The 25838-nt window shown below is 44.8% G+C and overlaps 1 protein-coding gene across 1 annotated transcript in view; it reads left to right on the top strand.

Annotated features, from left to right (window-relative positions):
• The window catches only part of LOC106572940 (nociceptin receptor), a 59769-nt gene extending 35138 nt beyond the window's left edge, over nt 1-24631 (top strand). The window contains exons 3-4 of the mRNA XM_014147532.3: nt 2898-3253; nt 20040-24631. Coding sequence (XP_014003007.1) covers nt 2898-3253; nt 20040-20566 — 883 coding nt within the window. The 3' untranslated portion in view covers nt 20567-24631. The remainder of the gene's footprint in view (nt 1-2897; nt 3254-20039) is intronic.
• Nucleotides 24632-25838: the final 1207 nt, after the last annotated feature.

Raw genomic sequence — 25838 nt, 5'->3', positions numbered from 1 at the left:
GTTGAAAAAAAAAAACGTTTCTTAAACGGAAGCAAATGAAACGGTGATAAAAACAAAAAAAACTGAATTTTGTCCAATAGAAACTCTTGTTTGCAACTGTTGGACCAATGCTTACACCCTATATCAGCTAGTTGCAGACAAGAGTGTGCAAGGCACTATTGAATGTGTCATTGTCTGTCCATGTGTCACTTTCTGTCATCTCTAATTTTACTCTCAAACCTGTGTGCACCTACGTAATAAACTTTCATTCATTGGCTAGGTTGTAGCAACCTCATGATGCGTATAGGGACAACATTTGAGCATCATGTAGTAGCCTAAACAGAACGCTGTTTACATTGAACTGGGTGAAATGGAATTTGAAGGACAGTCATCCAATATGCTGCAATAGAAACAAGGCCGTGTTCATGAGATGAATTTTTTTTTGTCTTCTCTCATCATAGACGTAACTGACCGTCACTGACATCAATATAGATATCATCAGCATTATATCCTCAGTGAACAAATTTCAGATCAATACCAGACACGGATACTAGGACCTTATTCTATTACAATAGTCAGTCCTCTGGATACTGTAACAGAGAGATACATTTTTGGCCCCTCAGAGAGGGAAGGGCTGACTAGTCCTTGGGCATTGTCCTTATTCCTGGATCATTTCCCATGCTGCTCCAGGGGACAAAGAACACATCAATTAGGGTTGAGCAATACAGTAGTAGGGGGATTTCTGAGGTCTGGATTGGATGCATGTAGAAACTGTCCCATTTACAGAGAATATCCTAGCTCCGCATATGAAATTAATTAAGGACATGAGTATCTGGAGAATGTCTACTCCTTATATTTAATAAAATGTCAGCTATCTGGAAATATATAGATAAAGATATCCCCTGATTGTGACCCTTTTTGCCCAGTGTGTGCAGTGTGTACGTAGTCAGGCTGTGTAGAGACGAGACTCATATAGATAGTCCCAAATAAAAAGGGGATGCAGAACAGACATTAAATATTCTCTTTGTAGAAGAGACTCTCTGCAAATCTTCAAAATGTGTAGAAGTGGTGGAGAGGAGGGAGGGAGGAGAGGGGGAGAGAGACGACAGAGTGGTGGCAGGAGAAAGACAGAGGGAGGAAAGGGGGAGAGGTAGAGAGGAAAGGGGGAGAGGTAGGGAGGGGGAGGTAAGGGGGAGGGAGAGGGAGGAGACAGGGAGAGGGAGGAGACAGGGAGAGGGGGAGGAGAGAGGGTGAGGAAAGGGGGAGTGAGAGGGAGGGAGGAGAAGAGAGGGGAGGAGAGGAGAAGAGAGGGGAGGAAAAGAGAGGAGAGTAGAAGAGATGGGAGAAGAGGAGAAGAGAGGGGAGGAGAGGAGAAGAGAGGAAAAGAAAGGAGAGGAGAGGTCAAGGAGAGGAGAAGAGAGGGGAGGAGAAGAGATGGGAGGAGGGGATGAGAGGAGAGGAGAACGGAAGATAGGTCGAGGAGAGGAGAAGCAAGGAAAATAGAGGAGAGGAAAATAGAGGAGAGGAGATGAGAGAGGGGGAGGAGAGGGGAAGGGGGGGATATTTTCACGTTATAGATTGGAAGCCACTGCAGGTTTCTGGTTTTCTGGACCAGAGTTTAGAACCACTGATCTGTCAGTGTTGACTATGCAGCTCAGTGAGACCAAAGACCTACTTCCAGTGTCTGAATATTTAGTCCGACACCTTTTGTAAAGGCTTTCATCCTCTCTATATATCTATATAGCTATATATCTATCTATCGGTTAGTTGATCAGGGGATTTTGGCCTGCTTGGTAACACAGGGTTTAAAATAGATCCACCACTTCTTATGTAACAGGAAGTCTTGTTATAATTATATACCCACAGCATGTTCCCATAGCTTCTTATGGTTGCTGTCAGAAGTAAACCTTGTAACTCTGTTCCATTTTGAATTGAAAGCAGGAGTCAGCTGTGTGTGAGGTTTTTATCACATTGTAGGAACTGAGATGAACTGAATCAAAGATTGTCAACAAGACGGTTTGAGGCTTGGACTGACTTGGACCAGCAGACCACAGCAGCAGCAGAGAACAAACTGACTTTACATGTTCCATTTGAACAAATCAAATGATTTTTCACACTCTTTTAAAAGGAAAACTATCTCAATGTGATCACAATCAATCACCCTTATGCATACCTCTCCCCCTCCCACCCTCTCCCCTCCTCTCTCTCCCCCCTCTCCTCCTATCTCCATCCCCCTCTCCTCCCACCCTCTCCTCCCCGTCTCCTCTCCTCCCCTCTCTTCTCCTCTCCTCTCTTCTCTTCACCTCTCTTCCCCTCTCTTGACCTCTCTTCCCCTCTCCTCCCTCTCTTCCCCTCTCCTCCCTCTCTTCTCCTCCCCTCTCTTCTCCTCCCCTCTCCTCTCCTCCCCTCTCTTCCCCTCTCTTCCCCTCTCCTCTCCTCCCCTCTCTTATCCTCTCTTCTCCTCCCCTCGTTTTCTCCTCCCCTCCCCTCTCTTCTCTTCTTCTCCTCTCCTCTCCACTCCTCTCCTCTCTTCTCCTCTCCTCTCTTCTCTTCTCTCTCCTCTCTTCTCTTCTCCTCTCTTCTCCTCTCTTCCCCTCTCTTCCCCTCTCTTCCCCTCTCCTCCCCTCTCCTCTCTTCTCCTCTCCTGCCCTCTCCTCTCTTCCCCTCTCCTCCCCTCTCTTCTCCTCTCTTCCCCTCTCATCTCCTCCCGTCTCCTCCCCTCTCCTCCCTCCCCCCTCCTCCCCTCACATCTCCTCTCTTCCCCTCTCCTCTCTTCCCCTCTTCTCCCCTCTCTTCTCCCCTCTCTTATCCTCCCCTCTCTTCCCCTCCTCTCCCCTCTCTTCTCCTCTCTTCCCCTATCCTCCCCTCTCTTCTCCTCCCCTCTCTTCCCCTCTCTTCCCTTCTTTCCTCTTCTCCAGGTACACTAAGATGAAGACAGCCACCAACATCTACATATTTAACCTGGCCCTGGCTGACTCCTTGGTTCTCGCTACCTTACCCTTCCAGGGAACAGACTTGTTCCTGGGCTTCTGGCCGTTCGGTAACGCCCTCTGCAAGGCCGTGGTCTCCATCGACTATTACAACATGTTCACCAGCACCTTCACTCTGACCGTGATGAGCATGGATCGCTACGTGGCCGTGTGCCATCCGGTCAAGGCCCTGGACATGAGGACGCCCCACAAGGCCAAGGTGGTCAACATCTGTGTGTGGGTCCTGGCGTCGGCGATAGGGGTACCGGCCATGGTGTTGGGAGATGTGGAGGTTGAACATAACAGTAGGTTATATTGGGTCTGTCCGTCCGTCTATGTTCTGTCTGTCTGTCTGTCTGTCTGTCTGTCTGTCTGTCTGTCTGTCTGTCTGTCTGTCTGTCTGTCTGTCTGTCTGTCTGTCTGTCTGTCTGTCTGTCTGTCTGTCTGTCTGTCTGTCTGTCTGTCTGTCTGTCTGTCTGTCTGTCTGTCTGTCTGTCTGTCTGTCTGTCTGTCTGTCTGTCTGTCTGTCTGTCTGTCTGTCTGTCTGTCTGTCTGTCTGTCTGTCGGTGAAACAACAGAAAGTGGATTTAGTTTGGTTCATTATTAAGTCTGATTTATCTGTTCTACTGTCAGATTGACCTCTAAATTAATCTATTCAGATATTCTCATCTCTCTCTCTCTCCCTCCCTCTCTCATCTTACTCTCCCTACCTCCCTCCTTCCCACCCTCCCTTCCGCCTGCCCTCCTGCCCTCCCTCTCTCTTCCTCTCTCATCTTGCTCTCCCTACCTCCCTCCCTCTCTCCCTTCATCTCTGAGTAGATCATCTACTGTACATCATTATACTGCAGCCTGTTGGTCTGGTTCCTCCTGGGTCAGCTAGAGGGAGCATCATGTGGTCTGGTTCCTCCTGGGTCAGCTAGAGGGAGTATCATGTGGTCTGGTTCCTCCTGGGTCAGCTAGAGGGAGTATCATGTGGTCTGGTTCCTCCTGGGTCAGCTAGAGGGAGTATCATGTGGTCTGGTTCCTCCTGGGTCAGCTAGAGGGAGCATCATGTGGTCTGGTTACTCCTGGGTCAGCTAGAGGGAGTATCATGTGGTCTGGTTCCTCCTGGGTCAGCTAGGGGGAGTGTCATGTGGTCTGGTTACTAGAGGCAGAGTCATTTGGTATGGTTACTAAGGGCAGTGTCATGTGGTCTGGTTACTAAGGGGAGTGTCATGTGTTCTGGTTACTAGGGGGAGTATCATGTGGTCTGGTTACTAAGGGCAGTGTCATGTGGTCTGGTTACTAAGGGGAGTGTCATGTGTTCTGGTTACTAGGGGGACTGTCATGTGGTCTGGTTACTAGGGGGAGTGTCATGTGTTCTGGTTACTAGGGGGACTGTCATGTGGTCTGGTTACTAGGGGGAGTCTCATGTGGTCTGGTTACCAAGGGGAGTGTCATGTGGTCTGGTTACTAGGGGGAGTGTCATGTGGTCTGGTTACTAGGGGCAGTTTCATGTGGTCTGGTTACTAGGGGGAGTGTCGGGTGGTCTAGTTTCTAGGGGGAGTGTCATGCAATGTGTGTGATATGACCAGGGGCATCCAATCACAGCTTCACCTCAGGCCTATCCTGGAAGTATCAAACAAACACACACACACACACACACACACACACACACACACACACACACACACACACACACACACACACACACACACACACACACACACACACACACAGGAGGAGAGGCTTTAAAGAGGGACAAGGCCACACTGACCAAAGTAATGCCTTTGAACAATCAAAGTGTGTGTGTGTGTGTGTGTGTGTGTGTGTGTGTGTGTGTGTGTGTGTGTGTGTGTGTGTGTGTGTGTGTGTGTGTGTGTGTGTGTGTGTGTGTATTTTAGTGTGTATTTGTGTGTGGCGATAGTGAACATAGCAGTAACAGTGAAAAGGTCACAACAGCTACAGACTGTGATAAAGTCCTTCCCATTAGGTCAGTGGAAGTAGAGACTGTTTACTGTCTAGTTCAGTGCAACAACACCAAGACACACGAAGAGAATCGCCATCTGTTCTCCTCCACTTCAAAAAGCCACTAAAGGACATGCCGTTAACAGTTTGTCACTCCGTGCGTCTGAAACAGACCTGGAGCTCCAGTAGAAACCCAACGTCTGTCTCATAATGTTTAACCTCATCAGGCCCCGAGGACCCCTTTTAGATAATATCTGTGTTTTTGTTTGTTGTTGTTGTTCTTCACTACTTTCATTTATCTTCATGTCCGTTCCTTAGTTGTTTTTAGCCTTTTATTTTCAGGACAACCAGGTGAGGAACGGATGTAACTAAATTAGAAGCTGGGAATACAAAATAGCACGTTACTGATAGTATGTTCAATACCTCGTACAGCGACACTTATTCACCATGATTCATTCATTCATAACTGCACTTTCATGTAGTATTCACAGTATATTTAACAGATTCTGTGTTTTAATATAGACATAATAGCACTGGTGCTCTGTACGCTAGAAGAGTTGGGAAGTTAGGTTCCTCATGGACAAAGGAGGAGCGGACAGGAGAAAGGCAGAGAATGAGAAGAAAGCAAAGGGGAGGGAGGGAGGGAGTAGTGAGAGAGGAGAGAGAGAGGGAGAGAGGCACAGAGAGAGAGGGAGAGAGGCACAGAAGAGAGAGAGAGAGAGAGAGAGAGAGAGAGAGGCACAGAGAGAGGAGAGAGAGAGAGAGGGAGAGGCAGTAGTGAGAGAGGAGAGAGAGAGAGGCAGTAGCGAGAGAGGAGAGAGAGAGGGAGAGGCAGTAGCGAGAGAGGAGAGGGAGAGAGGCACAGAGAGAGGAGAGAGAGAGGGAGAGAGGCACAGAGAGAGGAGAGAGAGAGGGAGAGGCAGTAGCGAGAGAGGAGAGAGAGAGAGAGAGAGAGAGAGAGAGGCCGTAGGGAGAGAGGAGAGAGAGAGAGAGGGAGAGAGGCACAGAGAGAGGCAGTATCTAGGGCTGAATGTGATCTCTCTATAGTCTGTAGAGCCAGTCCCAGCACGGCTCATAGAGAACTCATTAATGATTCACAAGTATATTTTAAGACAATGAATTAAACATCCGACTGTTAGAGGTACCAGTTTGAGGAAGCATAGCTTCACTGCTATTTTCAGGTCTCTCCAGAGATGTTAGATCTTGTTCAAGTCCAGGCTCTGGCTGGGCCACTCAAGGACATTCTTGTCCTGAAGCCACTCCTGCATTGTCTTGGCTGTGTGCTTAGGGTCGTTGTCCTGTTGGAAGGTGAACAGTCGCCCCAGTCTGAGGTCCTGAGTGCTCTGTCACATGCATTTTACTAAGGAGTGTCTTCCGTCTGGCCACTCTACCATTAAGGCCTGATTGGTGGAGTGCTGCAGAGATGGTTGTCCTTCTAGAAGGTTCTCCCATCTCCACAGAGGAAGTCTGGAGCTCTGTCAGAGTGACCATTGGGTTCTTGGTCACCTCCCTGACCAAGGCCTTTCACAGATTGCTCAGTTTGGCCGGCCGGCCAACTCTAGGAAGAATCTTGGTGGTTTTAAATGTCATGTCCTGACCCTAGTAAGATGTCATTTTCTATAGTAGAGTAGGTCAGGGCGTGACAGGGGGTGTTTTGGGGTTTTCTATGTTTTCTATTTCTATGTTCTATGTTTTCTATTTCTATGTTGTTGTTTTTTGGGTTGATCTCCAATTGGAGGCAGCTGGTCCTCGTTGCCTCTGATTGGAGATCATATTTAAGTAGGGGTTTTTTCTTCCTGGGTTTTTGTGGGTAGTTTTCCGTTTTGTCAAGTGGACCTGACGGAACTGTTGGCTGTCGTTTTGTTGTTTTGTTTAAGTGTCTTCATTAAAGAAATGAGCACTCTACACGCTTGGTCCCCTTTATACGACCCACGTTACAGAACTACCCACCATGATTGGATCAAGCGGCGTGCCCGGGCTGAAATGGACACCTGGTTACATAGTGAGTGGACGGAGAGGAGAGATTGGACCTGGGGCCAGGTAATCGAGAGATACCGGAGCCTAGCTGGGAAGAACGAGAGGCAGCCCCCCAAAAAATGTTTGGGGGGGCACACGGGTAGTTTGGCTGGGCCAGGGATGAGGCCTGAGTCAACTCCCCGTGCTTTGTGTGGTGAGCATGTGCCTGCCTCTCGCACTCTCTCTCCAGTGCGCCTTCATCATCCAGTACGTCCTGTGCCTGTTCTTCGCACTCTCCCTCCAGTTCGCATCCATAGCCCAGTACGGCCAGTGCCTGTTTTGAGCACTCGGTCCTCAGTGCGTCTCCCCAGTCTTGTGAGACCGGTTCCAGCTCCACGTACAAAGCCTCCGGTGATAATCGATGGTCCGACACCTGTAGAGATGATCCATGGCACTAAGCCACTAGTGATGATCCATGGCACTAAGCCACTAGTGAGGATCCATGGCACTAAGCCTCTAGTGATGATCCATGGCCCGGAGCCTGTAGAGATAATCCTTGGCAAAAAGCCTGGAGGGATTATAAATGGTCCGGAGCCTGTAGGGATAAACCATGGCATGAAGCCTGTAGGAATAATCCATGACCCGGCACCTGTAGAGATAATCCATGGTAAGAAGCGTCCAGTGATGATCCAGGGCGCGGAACCTGTAGAGATGATCCATGGCATGGAGCCAGCAGCAACGGTCACTAGTCCGGAACCTATTATGACGCCTCCCAGTCCGGAGCCTCCAGCAACGCTCCTCAGTCCGGAACCTCCAGCGACGCTCCTCAGCCAAAGCCTCTAGCGACGCTTCTCAGTCCAGAGCCTCCGTCGACGCTCCTCAGTCCGGAGCCTCCAGCGACGCTTCTCCGTCCGGAGCCTCCAACGACACTCCTCAGTCCGGAGCCTCCAGCGACGCTCCCCAGTCCGGAGCCTCCAGCGGCGGCCTGCAGCCCAGAACCTCCAGCAATGATCTACAGTCCGGTTCCTTCGACGACGATCCACGGTCAGGTGGTAATAAAGCAGAAGGATCAGCGGGGTGGAGCGGGGAGTACGGCCCGAACCGGAGCTGCCTCCTATGCTGGAGGTTAAGGTTATGTGGACTGCATTTGAGCCGCCCTAGTCAATTATCACCCTCCCTACCCTCCCTTTTGTTTTGTGTTTTTTTTTGGTTGGTTTGTTGCATTCGGAGTCTGCACCTTTGGGGGGGGGGTACTGTCACGTCCTGACCATAGTAAGATGTAATTTTCTATAGAAGACTAGGTCAGGGCGTGACAGGGGGTGTTTTGGATTTTTCTATGTTTTCGATTTCTATGTTTGTGTTCTAGGTTTTCTATTTCTATGTTGTTGTTTTTTGGGTTGATCTCCAATTGGAGGCAGCTGGTCCTCGTTGCCTCTAATTGGAGATCATATTTAAGTATGGGTTTTTTCTTCCTGGGTTTTTGTGGGTAGTTGTTTTCCGTTTTGTCAAGTGGACCTGACGGAACTGTTGGCTGTCGTTTTGTTGTTTTGTTTAAGTGTCTTCATTAAAGAAATGAGCACTCTACACGCTGTGCCTTGGTCCCCTTTATACGACCCGCGTTACATCAAACTTCTTCCATTTAAGAACGATGGAGACCACTGTGTTCTTGGGGACCTTCAATGCTGCAGAAATGTTTTGGTACCCTTCCCCAGATCTGTGCCTCGACACAATCCTGTCTCGTAGCTCTACAGACAATTCCTTCAACCTCATGGCTTGGTTTTTGCTCTGACATGCACTTTCAACTGTGGGACCTTATTTCAACAGGTGTGTGCCTTTCCAAATCATGTCCAATCAATTAAATTTACCACAGGTGGACTCCAATCAAGTTGTAGAAACATCTCAAGGATAATCAATGGAAACAGAATGAACCTGAGCTCCGTATGCTTATGTAAATAATGTATTTCTGTATTTGCTTTGTCATTATTGGGTATTGTGTGTAGATTTCTGAGGGATGATCAATTATAGAATAAGTCTGTAATGTAAAATGTGGAAAAAGTCAACGGGTCTGTATGCTTTCCGAAAGCAGTGTATCTGATTAATGGCAAAGAGTCTCAACATAGCGTTTTGGACTCTTTTAAACATTGTGTGTTTGAGCTCTAGTCTGTGAGTCCGAATGGTTTTAGCTACAAACTATTATTATGACCCAAAAGACTCCCAAACACGTACAGTATACGTCTTGCTCTGTGACATCATCACAAGACACACAAGAGTCGTTAGACCAGGGTTCCTGAGGGACCCCCCCCCCCCCCCCCCCCCCCCAAGGGGGGCATGTTTTGTTTTTCTGGGGGGCCCCTAGCACTACACAGCTGATTCAAATAATCAACTAACCCATCAAGCTTTGATCATTTGAATCAGCTGTGTAGTGTTAGGGCCAAAAAACCAAAATGTGCACCCCTTGAGGTGCCGAGGACCAAGTTTGGGAAACGCTGTGTTAGAAGATAAGAAGTTATTCTGCATAGATCATAGGAAATCCCAGGTCATAGTGTCTATAATACTGTAAGGGGTTCTTCTACATAGACCATAGTAAATCCCAGGTTATAGTGTCTATAATACTGTAAGGGGTTCTTCTACATAGATCATAGTAAATCCCAGGTCATAGTGTCTATAATACTGTAAGGGGTTCTTCTACATAGAAGACCATAGTAAATCCCAGGACATAGTGTTTTAATTAACATTTGTCATTGAAACTCATGCATTCAACTGTTTATTTCAAATAGTTTTGTGTCCTACTTGTAACCCTGGTTGTCCTGAACAGAACATGGTTAAACACTTCATTATGAGGCTAAATATAAGGGCTGGACAATGGAGATAAATGAAGGGTGTTAAACATAGGGGATAATTTACCTCAATACAATGTTTAGACTTCTGAAATTAAGTACAAGCAATTTAATAGAAACCTGTATTATCATTACAAATGAATGAATGGAAGCCCGTTAAAATAGTATGCTCACTCTATTAGGTAAGAGACCACGTCATTGATATGTAATGTTGATCATATAACACACCCACTCACACACAGTGATTCACACACACACACTCCTCAGTGATTCACACAAACACAACGTCTAGAGAGAGAGAGAGAGAGAGAAACAAACAAAGAAAGAGAGAAAGAAAGAAAGAAAGAGAAGAAATGGTTCTTATGTGGTTGTTTACGACTGAATGAACGGAGTGCATACCCACTGTGGGAGAGGAGGGGGTGGGAGAGGGGAGGAGAGGAGAGGAGGGGAGGAGGTGGTGGGAAAGAGGAGGGGAGGACGGGGTGGGAGAGGGGAGGAGAAGAGGGGGTGGGAAAGAGGAGGAGAGGAGGGGGTGGGAGTGAGGAGGGGAGGGGGGGTGGGAGTGAGGAGGAGAGGGTGGGAGAGAGGAGGAGAGGAGGGGATGGGAGAGAGGAGAGGGGTGGGAGAGGAGGAGAGGGGAGGAGGGGTTGGGAGAGAGGAGAGGAGGGTTGGGAGAGGAGGAGAGGGGAGGAGGGGGTGGGAGAGAGGAGGAGAGGAGGGGGTGGGAGAGAGGAGGAGAGGAGGGGGTGGGAGTGAGGAGGGGAGGTGGGGTGGGAGTGAGGAGGAGTGGAGGGGGTGGGAGAGAGGAGGAGAGGAGGGGATGGGAGAGAGGAGAGGAGGAGAGGAGTGGAGGGGTGGGAGAGAGGAGGAGAGGAGGGGATGGGAGAGAGGAGAGGAGGAGAAGGGAGGAGGGGGTGGGAGAGAGGAGGAGAGGAGGGGTGGGAGAGGAGGAGAGGGGAGGAGGGGGTGGGAGAGGAGGAGAGGGGAGGAGGGGGTGGGAGAGGAGGAGAGGAGAGGAGGGGGTGGGAGAGGAGGGGTGGGAGAAAAGAAGAGAATAAACAATTAGGAGGAAGGATGAGAGAAAAGGAAGGTATATCAAGCACCGCTCATCCTCCAGCCACAAAGGAGTTTCTAGTCTCAACATATGGATTTTATACTGTAGGTACTGTCCTAACCTGTAGTCTTTATGCTGTAGGTACTGTCCTGACCTGTAGTCTTTATGCTGTAGGTACTGTCCTAACCTGTAGTCTTTATACTGTAGGTACTGTCCTAACCTGTAGTCTTTATACTGTAGGTACTGTCCTAACCTGTAGTCTTTATACTGTAGGTACTGTCCTAACCTGTAGTCTTTATACTGTAGGTACTGTCCTGACCTGTAGTCTTTATGCTGTAGGTACTGTCCTAACCTGTAGTCTTTATACTGTAGATACTGTCCTGACCTGTAGTCTTTATGCTGTAGGTACTGTCCTGACCTGTAGTCTTTATGCTGTAGGTACTGTTCTAACTTGTAGTCTTTATGCTGTAGGTACTGTCCTAACCTGTAGTCTTTATACTGTAGATACTGTCCTAACCTGTAGTCTTTATGCTGTAGGTACTGTCCTAACCTGTAGTCTTTATGCTGTAGGTACTGTCCTAACCTGTAGTCTTTATGCTGTAGGTACTGTCCTAACCTGTAGTCTTTATGCTGTAGGTACTGTCCTAACCTGTAGTCTTTATACTGTAGATACTGTCCTAACCTGTAGTCTTTATACTGTAGGTACTGTCCTGACCTGTAGTCTTTATGCTGTTGGTACTGTCCTAACCTGTAGTCTTTATACTGTAGGTACTGTCCTGACCTGTAGTCTTTATACTTTAGGTACTGTCCTGACCTGTAGTCTTTATGCTGTAGGTACTGTCCTAACATGTAGTCTTTATGCTGTAGGTACTGTCCTGACCTGTAGTCTTTATGCTGTAGATACTGTCCTAACCTGTAGTCTTTATACTGTAGGTACTGTCCTAACCTGTAGTCTTTATACTGTAGGTACTGTCCTGACCTGTAGTCTTTATGCTGTAGGTACTGTCCTAACCTGTAGTCTTTATGCTGTAGGTACTGTCCTAACCTGTAGTCTTTATGCTGTAGGTACTGTCCTAACCTGTAGTCTTTATGCTGTAGGTACTGTCCTGACCTGTAGTCTTTATACTGTAGGTACTGTCCTAACCTGTAGTCTTTATGCTGTAGGTACTGTCCTGACCTGTAGTCTTTATACTCTAGGTACTGTCCTAACCTGTAGTCTTTATGCTGTAGGTACTGTCCTAACCTGTAGTCTTTATGCTGAAGGTACTGTCCTAACCTGTAGTCTTTATACTGTAGGTACTGTCCTGACCTGTAGTGTTTATACTGTAGGTACTGTCCTAACCTGTAGTCTTTATGCTGTAGGTACTGTCCTGACCTGTAGTGTTTATACTGTAGGTACTGTCCTAACCTGTAGTCTTTATGCTGTAGGTACTGTCCCAACCTGTAGTCTTTATGCTGTAGGTACTGTCCTAACCTGTAGTCTTTATACTGTAGGTACTGTCCTGACCTGTAGTGTTTATACTGTAGGTACTGTCCTAACCTGTAGTCTTTATGCTGTAGGTACTGTCCCAACCTGTAGTCTTTATGCTGTAGGTACTGTCCTAACCTGTAGTCTTTATGCTGTAGGTACTGTCCTAACCTGTAGTCTTTATGCTGTAGGTACTGTCCTAACCTGTAGTCTTTATACTGAAGGTACTGTCTTGACCTGTAGTCTTTATACTGAAGGTACTGTCCTGACCTGTAGTCTTTATACTCTAGGTACTGTCCTAACCTGTAGTCTTTATGCTGACTTTCTCACTTTACTGTTGAATGATATATGAATGGTAATTGTTTCTGTTACAAAGTGATTTTCATTGTTTACCTTTTCATAAAGATGTGCAATTTTCCTTAAATTGGAAATATACTATTCTCGACCTAGACTAATAACTAGACTTAGAGAGAATGCCAAGAGTGTGCAAAGCTGTCATCAAGGCAAATGGTGGCTGCATTGAATAATTTCTCAAATATAAAATATACACTGCTCAAAAAAATAAAGGGAACACTTAAAAAACACAATGTAACTCCAAGTCAATCACACTTCTGTGAAATCAAACTGTCCACTTAGGAAGCAACACTGATTGACAATAAATTCCACATGCTGTTGTGCAAATGGAATAGACAACAGGTGGAAATTATAGGCAACTAGCAAGACACCCCCAATACAGGAGTGGTTCTGCAGGTGGTGAGCACAGACCACTTCTCAGTTCCTATGCTTCCTGGCTGATGTTTTGGTCACTTTTGAATGCTGGCGGGGTGCTTTCACTCTAGTGGTAGCATGAGACGGAGTCTACAACCCACACAAGTGGCTCAGGTAGTGCAGCTCATCCAGGATGGCACATCAATGCGAGCTGTGGCAAGAAGGTTTGCTGTGTCTGTCAGCGTAGTGTCCAGAGCATGGAGGCGCTACCAGGAGACAGCCCAGTACATCAGGAGACGTGGAGGAGGCCGTAGGAGGGCAACAACCCAGCAGCAGGACCGCTACCTCCGCCTTTGTGCAAGGAGGAGCAGGAGGAGCACTGCCAGAGCCCTGCAAATGACCTCACAAATGTGCATGTGTCTGCTCAAACGGTCAGAAACAGACTCCATGACGGTGGTATGAGAGCCTGACGTCCACAGGTGGGGGTTGTGCTTACAGCCCAACATCGTGCAGAACGTTTGGCATTTGCCAGAGAACACCAAGATTGGCAAATTCGCCACTGGCGCCCTGTGCTCTTCACAGATGAAAGCAGGTTCACACTGAGCACATGTGACAGACGTGACAGAGTCTGGAGACGACGTGGAGAACGTTCCACTGCCTGCAACATCCTCCAGCATGACCGGTTTGGCGGTGGGTCAGTCATGGTGTGGGGTGGCATTTCTTTGGGGGGCCGCACAGCCCTCCATGTGCTCGCCAGAGGTAGCCTGACTGCCATTAGGTACCGAGATGAGATCCTCAGACTCCTTGTGAGACCATATGCTGGTGCGGTTGGCCCTGGGTTCCTCCTAATGCAAGACAATGCTAGACCTCATGTGGCTGGAGTGTGTCAGCAGCTCCTGCAAGAGGAAGGCATTGATGCTATGGACTGGCCCGCCCATTCCCCAGACCTGAATCCAATTGAGCACATCTGGGACATCATGTCTCGCTCCATCCACCAATGCCACGTTGCACCACAGACTGTCCAGGAGTTGGCGGATGCTTTAGTCCAGGTCTGGAAGGAGATCCCTCAGGAGACCATCCGCCACCTCATCAGGAGCATGCCCAGGCGTTGTAGGGAGGTCATACAGGCACGTGGAGGCCACACACACTACTGAGCCTCATTTTGACTTGTTTTAAGGACATTACATCAAAGTTGGATCAGCCTGTAGTGTGGTTTTCCACTTTAATTATGAGTGTGACTCCAAATCCAGACCTCCATGGGTTGATAAATTGGATTTCCATTGATTATTTTTGTGTGATTTTGTTGTCAGCACATTCAACTATGTAAAGAAAAAAGTATTTAATAAGATTATTTCATTCATTCAGATCTAGGATGTGTTATTTTAGTGTTCCCTTTATTTTTTTGAGCAGTGTATTTTGATTTGTTTAACACTATTTTGGTTACTACATGATTCCATGTGTGTTATTTCATAGTTTTGATGTATTCACTATTATTCTACAATGTAGAAAATAGTACAAATAAAGAAAAACCCTTGAACGAGTAGGTGTACTAAAACTTTTGACTGGTAGTGCATATGTTGAGTTTAGCAAATAACAAGGAGAGACTCCATGTCACGGATTGAAATTGAAGTGGATTTATCTTGCCACTGGGATCCTTTTTAGCGAGCAGCGGGACACTAGTTCAAGCCGAGGTACGGACAGGGACAGTGAAGGAAAAGAATACTGTTAGCAGCACAGTGACGCTGGTTACATCCGCAATCAACTTTCACCTTTGTCACAGACAAACAACAAGGGAGCATTGATCGCAGTGTGAAAATGATCTCGTCCTCATCTAGCTAGCTAGCTACTGTAGCAAGTAAGGAGTTTTTTTTAGGGACAAACAGACAGGCTTTGTACTGTACTGCAGCAAGGCAAGGCTGGATGATGAACAGTAAGGGACCCTGCAGAGAGCCCTGGGGGATTCCTTTTGTAACTGCAGTGGAGTCTGAGGTGTGACCATTGAGGTTAGTGAGGTGTAGGATTGTACTGTTGTTTCCTACTGTACTGCAGGAACAGGACGTCCCAGTGATCCAGCTGTCACCCTATTCCTTATGTAGTGCACTACTTTTGACATAGGGCTCTGGTCAAAAGTAGTGCACTAAATAGGGAATAGGGTGCCATTTTGGGACAACGCTAGCGTGTTAATAATAATCCTAAAGGGTAAGAAGACATTCAGGTTCGGATGAGCTCTCAGAACTACGGAGTGGGAAGACATGGTTAATGTAATGTACTGTAGACGAGCGGTTGTGTCCCAAATGAAACCCTATTCAGTGCACTACCTTTGCCAATGGCACTAAAGTAGTGCACATTATAGAGAATAGGGTTCCATTTGGGATGCACCCTAGATAGAAGCTTTGAACTGGATTTGTGAGCGTCTTCATAATCACGAGAGAGAGAGAGAGAGGAGAGAGAGAGAGCGAGAGAGAGAGAGAGCGAGAGAGAGAGAGAGCGAGAGAGAGAGCGAGAGAGAGCGAAAGAGAGCGAGAGAGAGAGAGAGAGAGAGACTTCACACCAATGACAAGTGGTTCTTTAAAAAAAAAATATTCACTTAGAAATCGTCTTTTGAAGTTGATTTGATTCAGGCTCCCTTCAGGCTGCCAGCCAGGGTTCGTAAAAAAAAAAAAAAATCCCCTGAACTGAATTGTGTTTTGTATTACAGAGCTAAAGGGCTGTCATGAGTTCTCAGCTGCTTGGATTTAGAGGCAGTTTGAAAAGGCAGGCTGTCAGAAAAGTCAAAGCAAATGTCACAGTCAAAGTGATTATACCCTGAGGGTGGAAAAAAACAGAGTTAAAAGCTTGTAGACAGCTCTTCAACCTCAAGGTGTTGAGTTTTGAGTGTATTTTGGATTGTGTTATATAATTTATATGTTGATTTGTTTATTTTGTGAGTGAAAAGGCATCAACAACAGAAGAGAGTGTCTATTTGAGAGTCATTCTATCTGTCTACGGTCAACAACAGAAGATATAATGACTCCCAAATAGGTACTCTTCTGTTGTTGACCGTGGACAGATAAAATGAGGAATGCTTTTCCAACAGCCTTGACGTAACTCCCACATATATGCTGAGCACTTGTTGACTGCTTTTTCTTCCCTCTGCGTTCCAACCCGTCTCAATTGGGTTGAGGTCGGGTGATTATGGAGGCCAGGTGTCACGTCCTGGCCAGTATAAGGTCAATTGGTATTGTAGTTTGGTCAGGACGTGGCAGAGGGTATTTGTTTTATGTGGTTCGGGGTGGTGTTTTGGAAAATAGGGTGTTTGATTTAGTATTTCCGGGTTTTTGGTTTATGTTCTGTGTTAGCCTTGTGCCTTGCAGACTGTCAGTCGATCGTTATTTCTGTTTGTTATTTTGGTGTTCATTTTGTATTCATTAAAACGTCGAGATGAGCATTCACATACCTGCTGCGTTTTGGTCCTCTTTAACCGACGACAAGCGTGACACCAGGTCATCTGATGCAGCACTCCATCACTCTCCTTGCAGTTTAGCCATAATTATGACTTTGTGGCTGTCGTAACTTAGTGACGACGTTGTACACGAGCTCCAGCTGATTCTTGTTCATTTTCCTTATTATGCGTGACGAGTAAAGTCTAACTGTCGTGAGAAGGGACTGTCTGTCTTGGGAGCCATATAGTCAGCCGCCCACTTGTCAGGGAACTCCCCTCCTCTCCACTAACTACTGTTGTGTCTTTGGCTATGCCAGATTAAGTGATATTTCATGATCTTCTATAAAATCCTTTCTCTGTAATTAATATTACCTGATTAAGCTAATCATGTAAATGTAATTAACTAGAAAGTCGGGGCACCACGGAAGAACGTTTATAGAGCCGTTATCTTCCGAATAAACTCTTAAAATACTTAGTAATCTTTTACATCGATAGCCGTCATCTTAATCATCTTATTTTCAGTCTCATAATGAAAGTTATAAATTCTTGGTTATCTTCACGAACCCTGGCTAACAAGTTGAATCAACAATACAAAATTCGGTTTAATTATTTATTTACTAAATACCTAAACTAATCACACAGAATTACAAATACACAGAATACAAATGATGTCATACAGAAACCGTCCCTGGTGGACGGAACCTGTATGATGGCTGGTTACACAAAGGAAAGGGGGTTGGGCTTGAATGAAAGAGCGGGAAGACTTAGGAACAAAGAAACAGCAGCTATGCTATTGTAAATACATTATCTTATGCATTACTAAATTACCGCCCATTTGGAAAAGGAAAATGCAATAAATATTTACTCTGAGCTGCGCTTCGGTATATTGGTCGTAGATGCTGGCCGGGTTGGCCAACAGATCTTCCTGTCCTCGGAAGAATGTCTCTGGTGGTAAATTGGATACGTGGTGGTATCTTCGTCTGTTTGTTAGACTGGATCCATCGTCCGTCCTTTCCTAGCCCACGTCTACAGCGGCCGCTGCTAACTCAACGGCTAGGAAGTATCACTTCTGTAGTGAATAAGCTCAAAGTTCATACCATTCGCCACCAAAGCTCACACCGAGGTTGGCTTAGTTCTGTACTTGACGTGTGTCCTTCTAACGTAGAGGCTGCAGACGTCACGAACTGGAACAACGGTTATCTTTTTGTCAAAGGCTTATATAGTGGAGAGGGGGAAGGATGTGTTTCATCGTTTATAACCCCTGTCTCTTCACAGGGGTGGGCCACTGATCAAGCAGGGCACTTTCCTTATGAAAACCCAATTCTCTCATTTGGAAGCTAAAATTACATTTAATCTCCTAACAAACAATTTCAATATCAAACATTTCAATTGCATAACAATTCCATGTGACTCTGATAACTAGAGGGTGTATACTTTCCCAGGTACAGTTTATGTCGTCCTGTCATCAGTCATAATGTCTCAGATGACAACCGAACTGACATCCATACTCATTACGTTCCAAAGTATATTTCCAACTGGTTTTATTACCAAAATATGGTTCCTTTCCCCATTTGTTTGATGTTCCCAGAATCTCTATATTTAACACAGGCTATTCAGCAGTCCTTCAGTAGGGTCAGAAAGAGAGGGGAAGGGAGAAAGGTATTTATGGGGGGGTCATAAACCTTACCCACAGGCCAACGTCATGACACTACATTCAAACCAAATTGTCCTGAACAAGTAAAATTATTTGGGATCTGGACATTTAATGAGTCGGATTTAGCCCATTTTTTTTTTAATCAGACATACGAGGATGAATATTACATATCATGTAAGGATATCGATTGAAATTAGACATTTATTGAGAAATATCAATACATACATGATCAGGTAATGATTACAGATTTTGATACGATTCTGAAAAGATGTGTATTCCTTCATACTTTAGTAGAAATACTTAGATACGTCAGCATGTTGACCCTTTCCGGGGTTAGAATATTAGACAAATATACTATTACAAAAGTATGTGGAAACCCCTTCAAATCTTTCGATTCGGCTATTTCAGCCACACCCGTTTCTGACAGGTGTATAACATTTAGTACACAGTCATGCAATCTCCATAGCAAAAAAACTATGGCAGTAGAATGGCCTTACTGAAGAGATCATTGACGTTCATAGGATGCCACCTTTCCAACAAGTCAGTTTCTGCCTTGCTAGAGCTGCCCCCCCGGTCAACTGTAAGTGCTGTTATTGTGAAGTGGAAACGTCTAGGAGCAACAACGGCTCAGCCGCGAAGTGGTAGGCCACAACAAGCTCACAGAACGGGACCGGTGAGTGCTGAAGCGGTTAGCACGTAAAAATTGTCTGTCCTCTGGAAGCAACATCAGCACAAGAACTGTTTGTCGGGAGCTTCATGAAATGGGTTTCCGCGGCCGTGCAGCCACAAACAAGCCTAAGATCACCATGCGCAATGCCAAGCGTCGGCTGGAGTGGTATAAAGCTCACCGCCATTGGACTCTGGAACAGTGGAAACATATTCTCTGGAGTGATAAATCACGCTTCACCATCTGGCAGTCTGATGGATGAATCTGGGTTTGGCAGATGCCAGGAGAACTTTGCCAGCCCAAATGCATAGTGCCAACTGTAAAGTTTGGTGGATGAGGAATAATGGTCTGCGGCATGCGCATCATGTGTGTGCCTTGAACGTGTCTAACCCCAGATATCATCTTGGAGTCATACAGTAGCAGGGAGATTTCAGAGGTCCCATTACAAAGAATATCCTAGCTCCGCATGTGAAATTTATTTAGGACATGAGTATCTGGAGAATATCTACTCCTTATATTTAATAAAATGTCAGCTATCTGGAAATATATAGATAAAGGTAACCCCTGATATTGACCCCTTTCGCCCAGTGCAGTGTGTTTTTGAGTGATGGAAAGAGACGGGATTCCTAGCAGTGATTTGATTGATTTTTCTCTCTGCTCAATCCTCCTACTGTGCTAAACCCTTGGTCCTATGTGCTAAACCCTTGGTCCTATGTACTAAACCCTTGGTCCTATGTGCTAAACCCTTGGTCCTATGTGCTAAACCCTTGGTCCTATGTGCTAAACCCTTGGTTCTATGTGCTAAACCCTTGGTCCTATGTGCTAAACCCTTGGTTCTACGTGCTAAACCCTTGGTCCTATGTGCTAAACCCTTGGTCCTATGTGCTAAACCCTTGGTCCTAGGTGTGTGTACAGGATGTGGGGTTGGGAGCAGGACATAGATTTCTGTTGGACATTTGTAGATATTGGGCAATGGTCTTCTTCTGTGTCCTGTCCCTGTAGGTGTGGTGTCCTAACCCCAACCCCTTCAGTAACCCTAACCTATGTCCTAACCCTTAACCCTCATATCCTAACCCCTAACCCTCGTGTCCTAAACCCAACCCATACAGTAACTCTAACCTATGTCCTAACCCTTAACCCTCGTATCCTAACCCCTAACCCCTAACCCTCGTGTCCTAAACCCAACCCATACAGTAACCCTAACCTATGTCCTAACCCTTAACCCTTGTGTCCTAACCCCTAACCTATGTCCTTACCCTTAACCTTCGTGTCCTAACTGCTACCCTATGTCCTAACCCTTAACCCTTGTGTCCTAACCCCTACCCTATGTCCTAACCCTCGTGTTCTAACCCCTAACGTATGCCCTGTCCTCCTCCTAGGTGTAGAGTGTATCGTAGTCCTCCCAGACCCTCGTAGCTACTGGGACCCAGTGTTCGGCACCTGCGTTTTCCTCTTTTCCTTCCTCATCCCGGTGGCCATCATCAGTGTCTGCTACAGCCTGATGGTGAAGCGCCTTCGCAGCGTCCGCATCCTGTCCGGCTCCAAGGAGAAGGACCGCAACCTGCGCCGCATAACTCGCATGGTCCTGGTAGTCGTGGCAGCCTTCGTGGTCTGTTGGACCCCCGTCCAGATCATGGCTCTGGCCCAGTCATTGGGTTTCAACCTGAGTAGCCTCCTCACCATGGCCCTGATGCACTTCTGTATCGCACTGGGCTACGTCAACAGCAGTCTTAACCCAGTCCTCTACGCCTTCCTGGACGAGAACTTCAAGAGGTGCTTCAGGGAGTTCTGCCACCCGGGTCCGTTCCGCCTGGACAGCCGGCAGCAGTCGGGTCGGATGAGGAGCATCGCCCGCGAGGTGGCCTACAATTGCAAGACGGCGGATGGGAATACAAACCCCGCATGACTAGGCGTGGAGCTGCCCCTGGTCTGCCAGGAACCCCAGAACAACCACCACCAAGGGACAGGGAACTCCAACATGGAGCTCACCCAGATCACTACCCTCTAGCAGCTTGTCGGCCCCCTGGGCTGGGGCCGAACGAGGACAGACCAAGGAAGAGGACTGGAGGGGGCCCAAGGCAGGGGCAGGGGCACTGTCCGAATGGCCTGGTTGGGGCCGGATCTAGGCCGGAGCTGTTTGGAGGCCGAACAGCAGTCTAACGGACCTTCTACTAGGGACTAAGGGGCTTCTCTGTGTCTTTAGTGAACATGGATGTTATTTACATGGATGTCATGTTGTCTTTATTTAGTTGGTTTAATCATTTTCAGGTCGATTAAGTTCAGAGTTTAGGTCTGTGTGCGTCAAGGACAATTTCCGCGAATGTCAACAGTTTTTGCTCACACTTATCTCAACTCTGAGTCTGTTGATTGGATGATTAATTATGTTGTCGTTGTCATTGTTTTTCATTATGTTGTATAGATGCTTTTTTGTCTGTTTCTACGCTGTAGGTAATTACTTTAAGTGGATGTTATTAGTTTATTTCTGTTTTATTTTGTTCGAGAGAGAAACAATTTGTCTGATTCCATGGCCTTAAATACCAAACAAAGTCTGTATAAATACTATCCACTATCCTGGATAAAGTGTGTCAGTCCTTGATGGTGCTGTACTGTAAGTTTCCTTGTTTGTTTTGTATCACCTTGCAGGTGTTGTGTAGGAACGGGGCAACACATCACAACAGACACTTGCTTGTTGAAGCCTTTATTATTCATTGTTACGATGAAATAATGGCAGATGATGATGCCGCCTGATGTTCCGTGTATGAATATTTCTGCTTGTCGTCCTGTAAAAATGAAGCAAATATATTTTGTCTATAATTTGTTTGAATCCAGGCTGCATCACATCTGGACGTGATTGGGAGTCCCATAGAGCGGCGCACAATTGGCCCAGCGTCGTCTGGGTTTGGACGGTGTAGGCCGTCATTGTAAATAAGAATTTGTTCTTAACTGACTAGCCTAGTTAAATAAAGGTTAAATAAAAAAATTATAATAATTACTCTGGATACATAACATGGTGTTACCCTGGATACATAACATGGTGTTACCCTGGATACATAACATGGTGTTACCCTGGATACATAACATGGTGTTACCCTGGATACATAACATGGTGTTACCGTGGATACATAACATGGTGTTACCCTGGATACATAACATGGTGTTACCCTGGATACATACCATGGTGTTACCCTGGATACATAACATGGTGTTACCGTGGATACATAACATGGTGTTACCCTGGATACATAACATGGTTTTCCTCTATATACAGTGCCTTCAGGAAGTAGTCACACCCCTTTACTTTTTCCACATTTTGTTGTGTTACAGCCTGAATTTAAAATTAAATTGAGATTGTTTTGTCACTGGCCTACACACACAATACCCCATAGTGTCAAAGTGGAATTATGTTTTTTGAATGAAAAAAAAAACGGTATTAAAAATGAAAAGCTGAAACATCAATAAGTATTCAACCCTTTTGTAATGTGCTTAAAAAGGAACATAATAAATTGCATGGACTCACTCTGTGTGCAGTAATAGTGTTTAACAAGATTTTTTTAAGGACTACCTCATCTTTGTACCCAACACATACAATGATCTGTAAGGTCCCTCAGTCGAAGCAGTGCATTTCAAACACAGATTCAACCACAAAGACCAGGGAGGTTTTCCAAAGCTTTGCGAAGAAGGGCACCTATTGGTAGAAATAGAATATTCCTTTGAGCATGGTAAAGTTATTAATTACACTTTGGATGGTGTATCAAAACACCCAGTCACTACAAAGATACGGGCGTACTTTCTAACTCAGTTGCTGGAAAGGAAGGAAACCACTCAGGGATTTCACCATGAGGCCAATGGTGACTTTAAAACAGTTACAGAGTTTAGTGGCTGTGATAGGAGAAAACTAAGGATGGATAAACAACATTGTAGTTACTGCACAACACTAACTTAATTGACAGAGTGAAGAAAAGGAAGCCTGTACAGAATAAAATATTCCAAAACATGCATCCTGTTTGCAACAAGGCAATAAAGTAATACAGCAAAAGATGTGGCAAAGCAAATCACTTTTTGTCCTTAATACAAAATGTTATATTTGGGACAAGTCCAATAGATGACATTACTGAGTAACACTCTCCATATTTTCAAGCGTAGTGTTGGCTGCACCATGTTATGGGTATGCTTGTAATCGTTAAGGACTGGGGAGTTTTTCAGGGTAAAAAATAAATGGGTTGGAGTTAAGCACAGGCAAAATCCTAGAGGAAAACCTGGTTCAGTCTGCTTTTCAACAGATACTGGGAGATTAATTCACCTTTCAGCAGGACAATAACCTAAAACACAAGGCCAAATCTACAATGGAGTTACTTACCAAGAAGACAGTGAATATTCCCGAGTGGCCGAGTTACATTTTTGACTTAAATCGGCTTGAAAAACACCTGAAAATGGTTGTTTAGCGATCATCAACAACCAATTTCACAGAGCGTGAAGAATATTGAAAGAATAATGGGCAAATGTTGCACAATCCAGATGTGGAAAGCGCTTAGAGACTTACTCAGAAAGAGTCACAGCTGTAATCGCTGCTAAAGGTGATTCTAACATGTATTGACTTAGTGGGTTGAATACTTATCTAATCAAGATAGATTAGTGTTTTATTTTTCATGATTTGTTTTTAACAAATGTTAGAATTCTTCTTCCAGAGTGTTTTGTGTAGTTAATTGACAACAAAACAAATTCAATTCAATCAATTTTAATCCCTCTTTGTAAAACAATGACATGTGGACAAAGTCAAGGGGTGTGAATACTTTTTGGATGCACTGTATATATAACATGGTGTTACTCTGAATATATAACATGGTGTTACTCTGTATATATAACATGGTGTTACTCTGTATATATAACATGGTGTTACTCTGTATATATAACATGGTGTTACTCTGTATATATAACATGGTGTTACTCTGTATATATAACATGGTGTTACTCTGTATATATAACATGGTGTTACTCTGTATATATAACATGGTGTTACTCTGTATATATAACATGGTGTTACTCTGTATATATAGACATGGTGTTACTCTGTATATATAACATGGTGTTACTCTGTATATATAACATGGTGTTACTCTGTATATTTAACATGGTGTCACTCTGTATATATAACGTGGTGTTACTCTGTATATATAATGTGGTGTTACTCTGTATATATAGACATGCTATATAAAAGTATGTAAAAGTATTGTTCCAATCATCTAAGACACTTGTAAAACTTCTGTATGTGTTTAGTAATCACGTTATTGGTGTATATGTACTACATGAGTCTGTTAACTCTGTGTGTACAGGGAGAATCTTTCCAAGGGTTACAAAATTCCGGTAGCTTTACCAAAATTACCAGGTCTTTCGAGAATCCCGGTTGGGTATTCCGGGAATCTTCTAACCAGGTTTTTCTAGAATACCAGGGATTTCAGGGAAAGTTACTGGAATTTTTGCAACCCGTCTTTCCATTAGTTTACATGTCCAGACCACTTGAATGTCAACAGAATATTATCAAAAATCAAAATCTAACAAAATAATTATTGCCATTATTATTAAAGAACAAAACAGTGTTTTTGCATAAATGGTTGTTGCTGTAATGAAGATTGTAACAGTATGTTTACTCGTGAACTGCATTTTACGTAGCTATTTATTATGATTAATTTGTGGTTCATTTGCTGATGAAGAACTAAGTTTATATGCTAGACCTATTTTTGTTCATGCTAAAGACATTTTATATGCTAGCCTGCTTGTTGTTGATTCTAAAGACAGTTTATATGCTAGCCAGCTTGTTGTTGATGCTAAAGACAGTTTATATCCGAGCCAGCTTGTTGTTGATGCTAAATACAGTTTATACGCTAGCCAGCTTGTTGTTGATGCTAAAGAACATTTGCAGAAGCTTGAATTTAAAAATGTTATATTTTTATCTGCATATGAATAAAATGGTTGTGATGGGAAGTATCCTTTGTTTTTTGTTTTATTCTCTCTACTAATCAGATAATGTAACCTTTATTATCATCCCGAAGCATAACCACTTAAAGGGCTAGTTCATCTAAAATTGTATTACACCAGAGCTGTAATACAATTAATACAAAAAACAATGTTTTAAGTGAAGTATTAGCTTTTGTCTGAAGCAACAATAAAAAAAGGATATTCAGAATAGAATTTGACCTATGGGCTAACACGATTTGTATACGTATGATGCCTGATAAAATATATTACTAAATATTTTCCTTAAAGTAAGCATTTCACGGTAAGGTTCCCGACCTGTTCGTCGGGTGCGACAAATACAATTTGATTTGATTTGTCGCATGCTAGAGAGTACTCTCTAGCATGCGACAAATCAAATCAAATTGTATTTGTCGCACCCGACGAACAGGTCGGGAACCTTACCGTGAAATGCTTACTTTAGCTTTATTGATCTACTGCTAGAGTAAGGTAGCTTTATTGAGCTACTGCTAGAGTAAGGTAGCTTTATTGATCTACTGCTAGAGAGTACTGTAGCTTTATTGATCTACTGCTAGAGTAAGGTAGCTTTATTGATCTACTGCTAGAGAGTACTGTAGCTTTATTGATCTACTGCTAGAGAGTACTGTAGCTTTATTGATCTACTGCTAGAGTAAGGTAGCTTTATTGATCTACTGCTAGAGTAAGGTAGCTTTATTGATCTACTGCTAGAGTAAGGTAGCTTTATTGATCTACTGCTAGAGTAAGGTAGCTTTATTGATCTACTGCTAGAGAGTACTGTAGCTTTATTGATCTACTGCTAGAGTAAGGTAGCTTTATTGATCTACTGCTAGAGTAAGGTAGCTTTATTGAGCTACTGCTAGAGTAAGGTAGCTGTATTGAGCTACTGCTAGAGTAAGGTAGCTTTATTGATCTACTGCTAGAGTAAGGTAGCTTTATTGATCTACTGCTAGAGTAAGGTAGCTTTATTGAGCTACTGCTAGAGTAAGGTAGCTGTATTGAGCTACTGCTAGAGTAAGGTAGCTTTATTGATCTACTGCTAGAGTAAGGTAGCTTTATTGATCTACTGCTAGAGTAAGGTAGCTTTATTGATCTACTGCTAGAGTAAGGTAGCTTTATTGATCTACTGCTAGAGAGTACTGTAGCTTTATTGATCTACTGCTAGAGTAAGGTAGCTTTATTGATCTACT

Source organism: Salmo salar, chromosome 15, assembly GCF_965601325.2.
Source record: "Salmo salar chromosome 15, fSalSal1, whole genome shotgun sequence".
Taxonomy (NCBI): domain Eukaryota; kingdom Metazoa; phylum Chordata; class Actinopteri; order Salmoniformes; family Salmonidae; genus Salmo; species Salmo salar.
The sequence above is the reverse complement of the archived record's forward strand: the minus strand, read 5'-3'. Positions and strand labels throughout refer to the sequence as shown.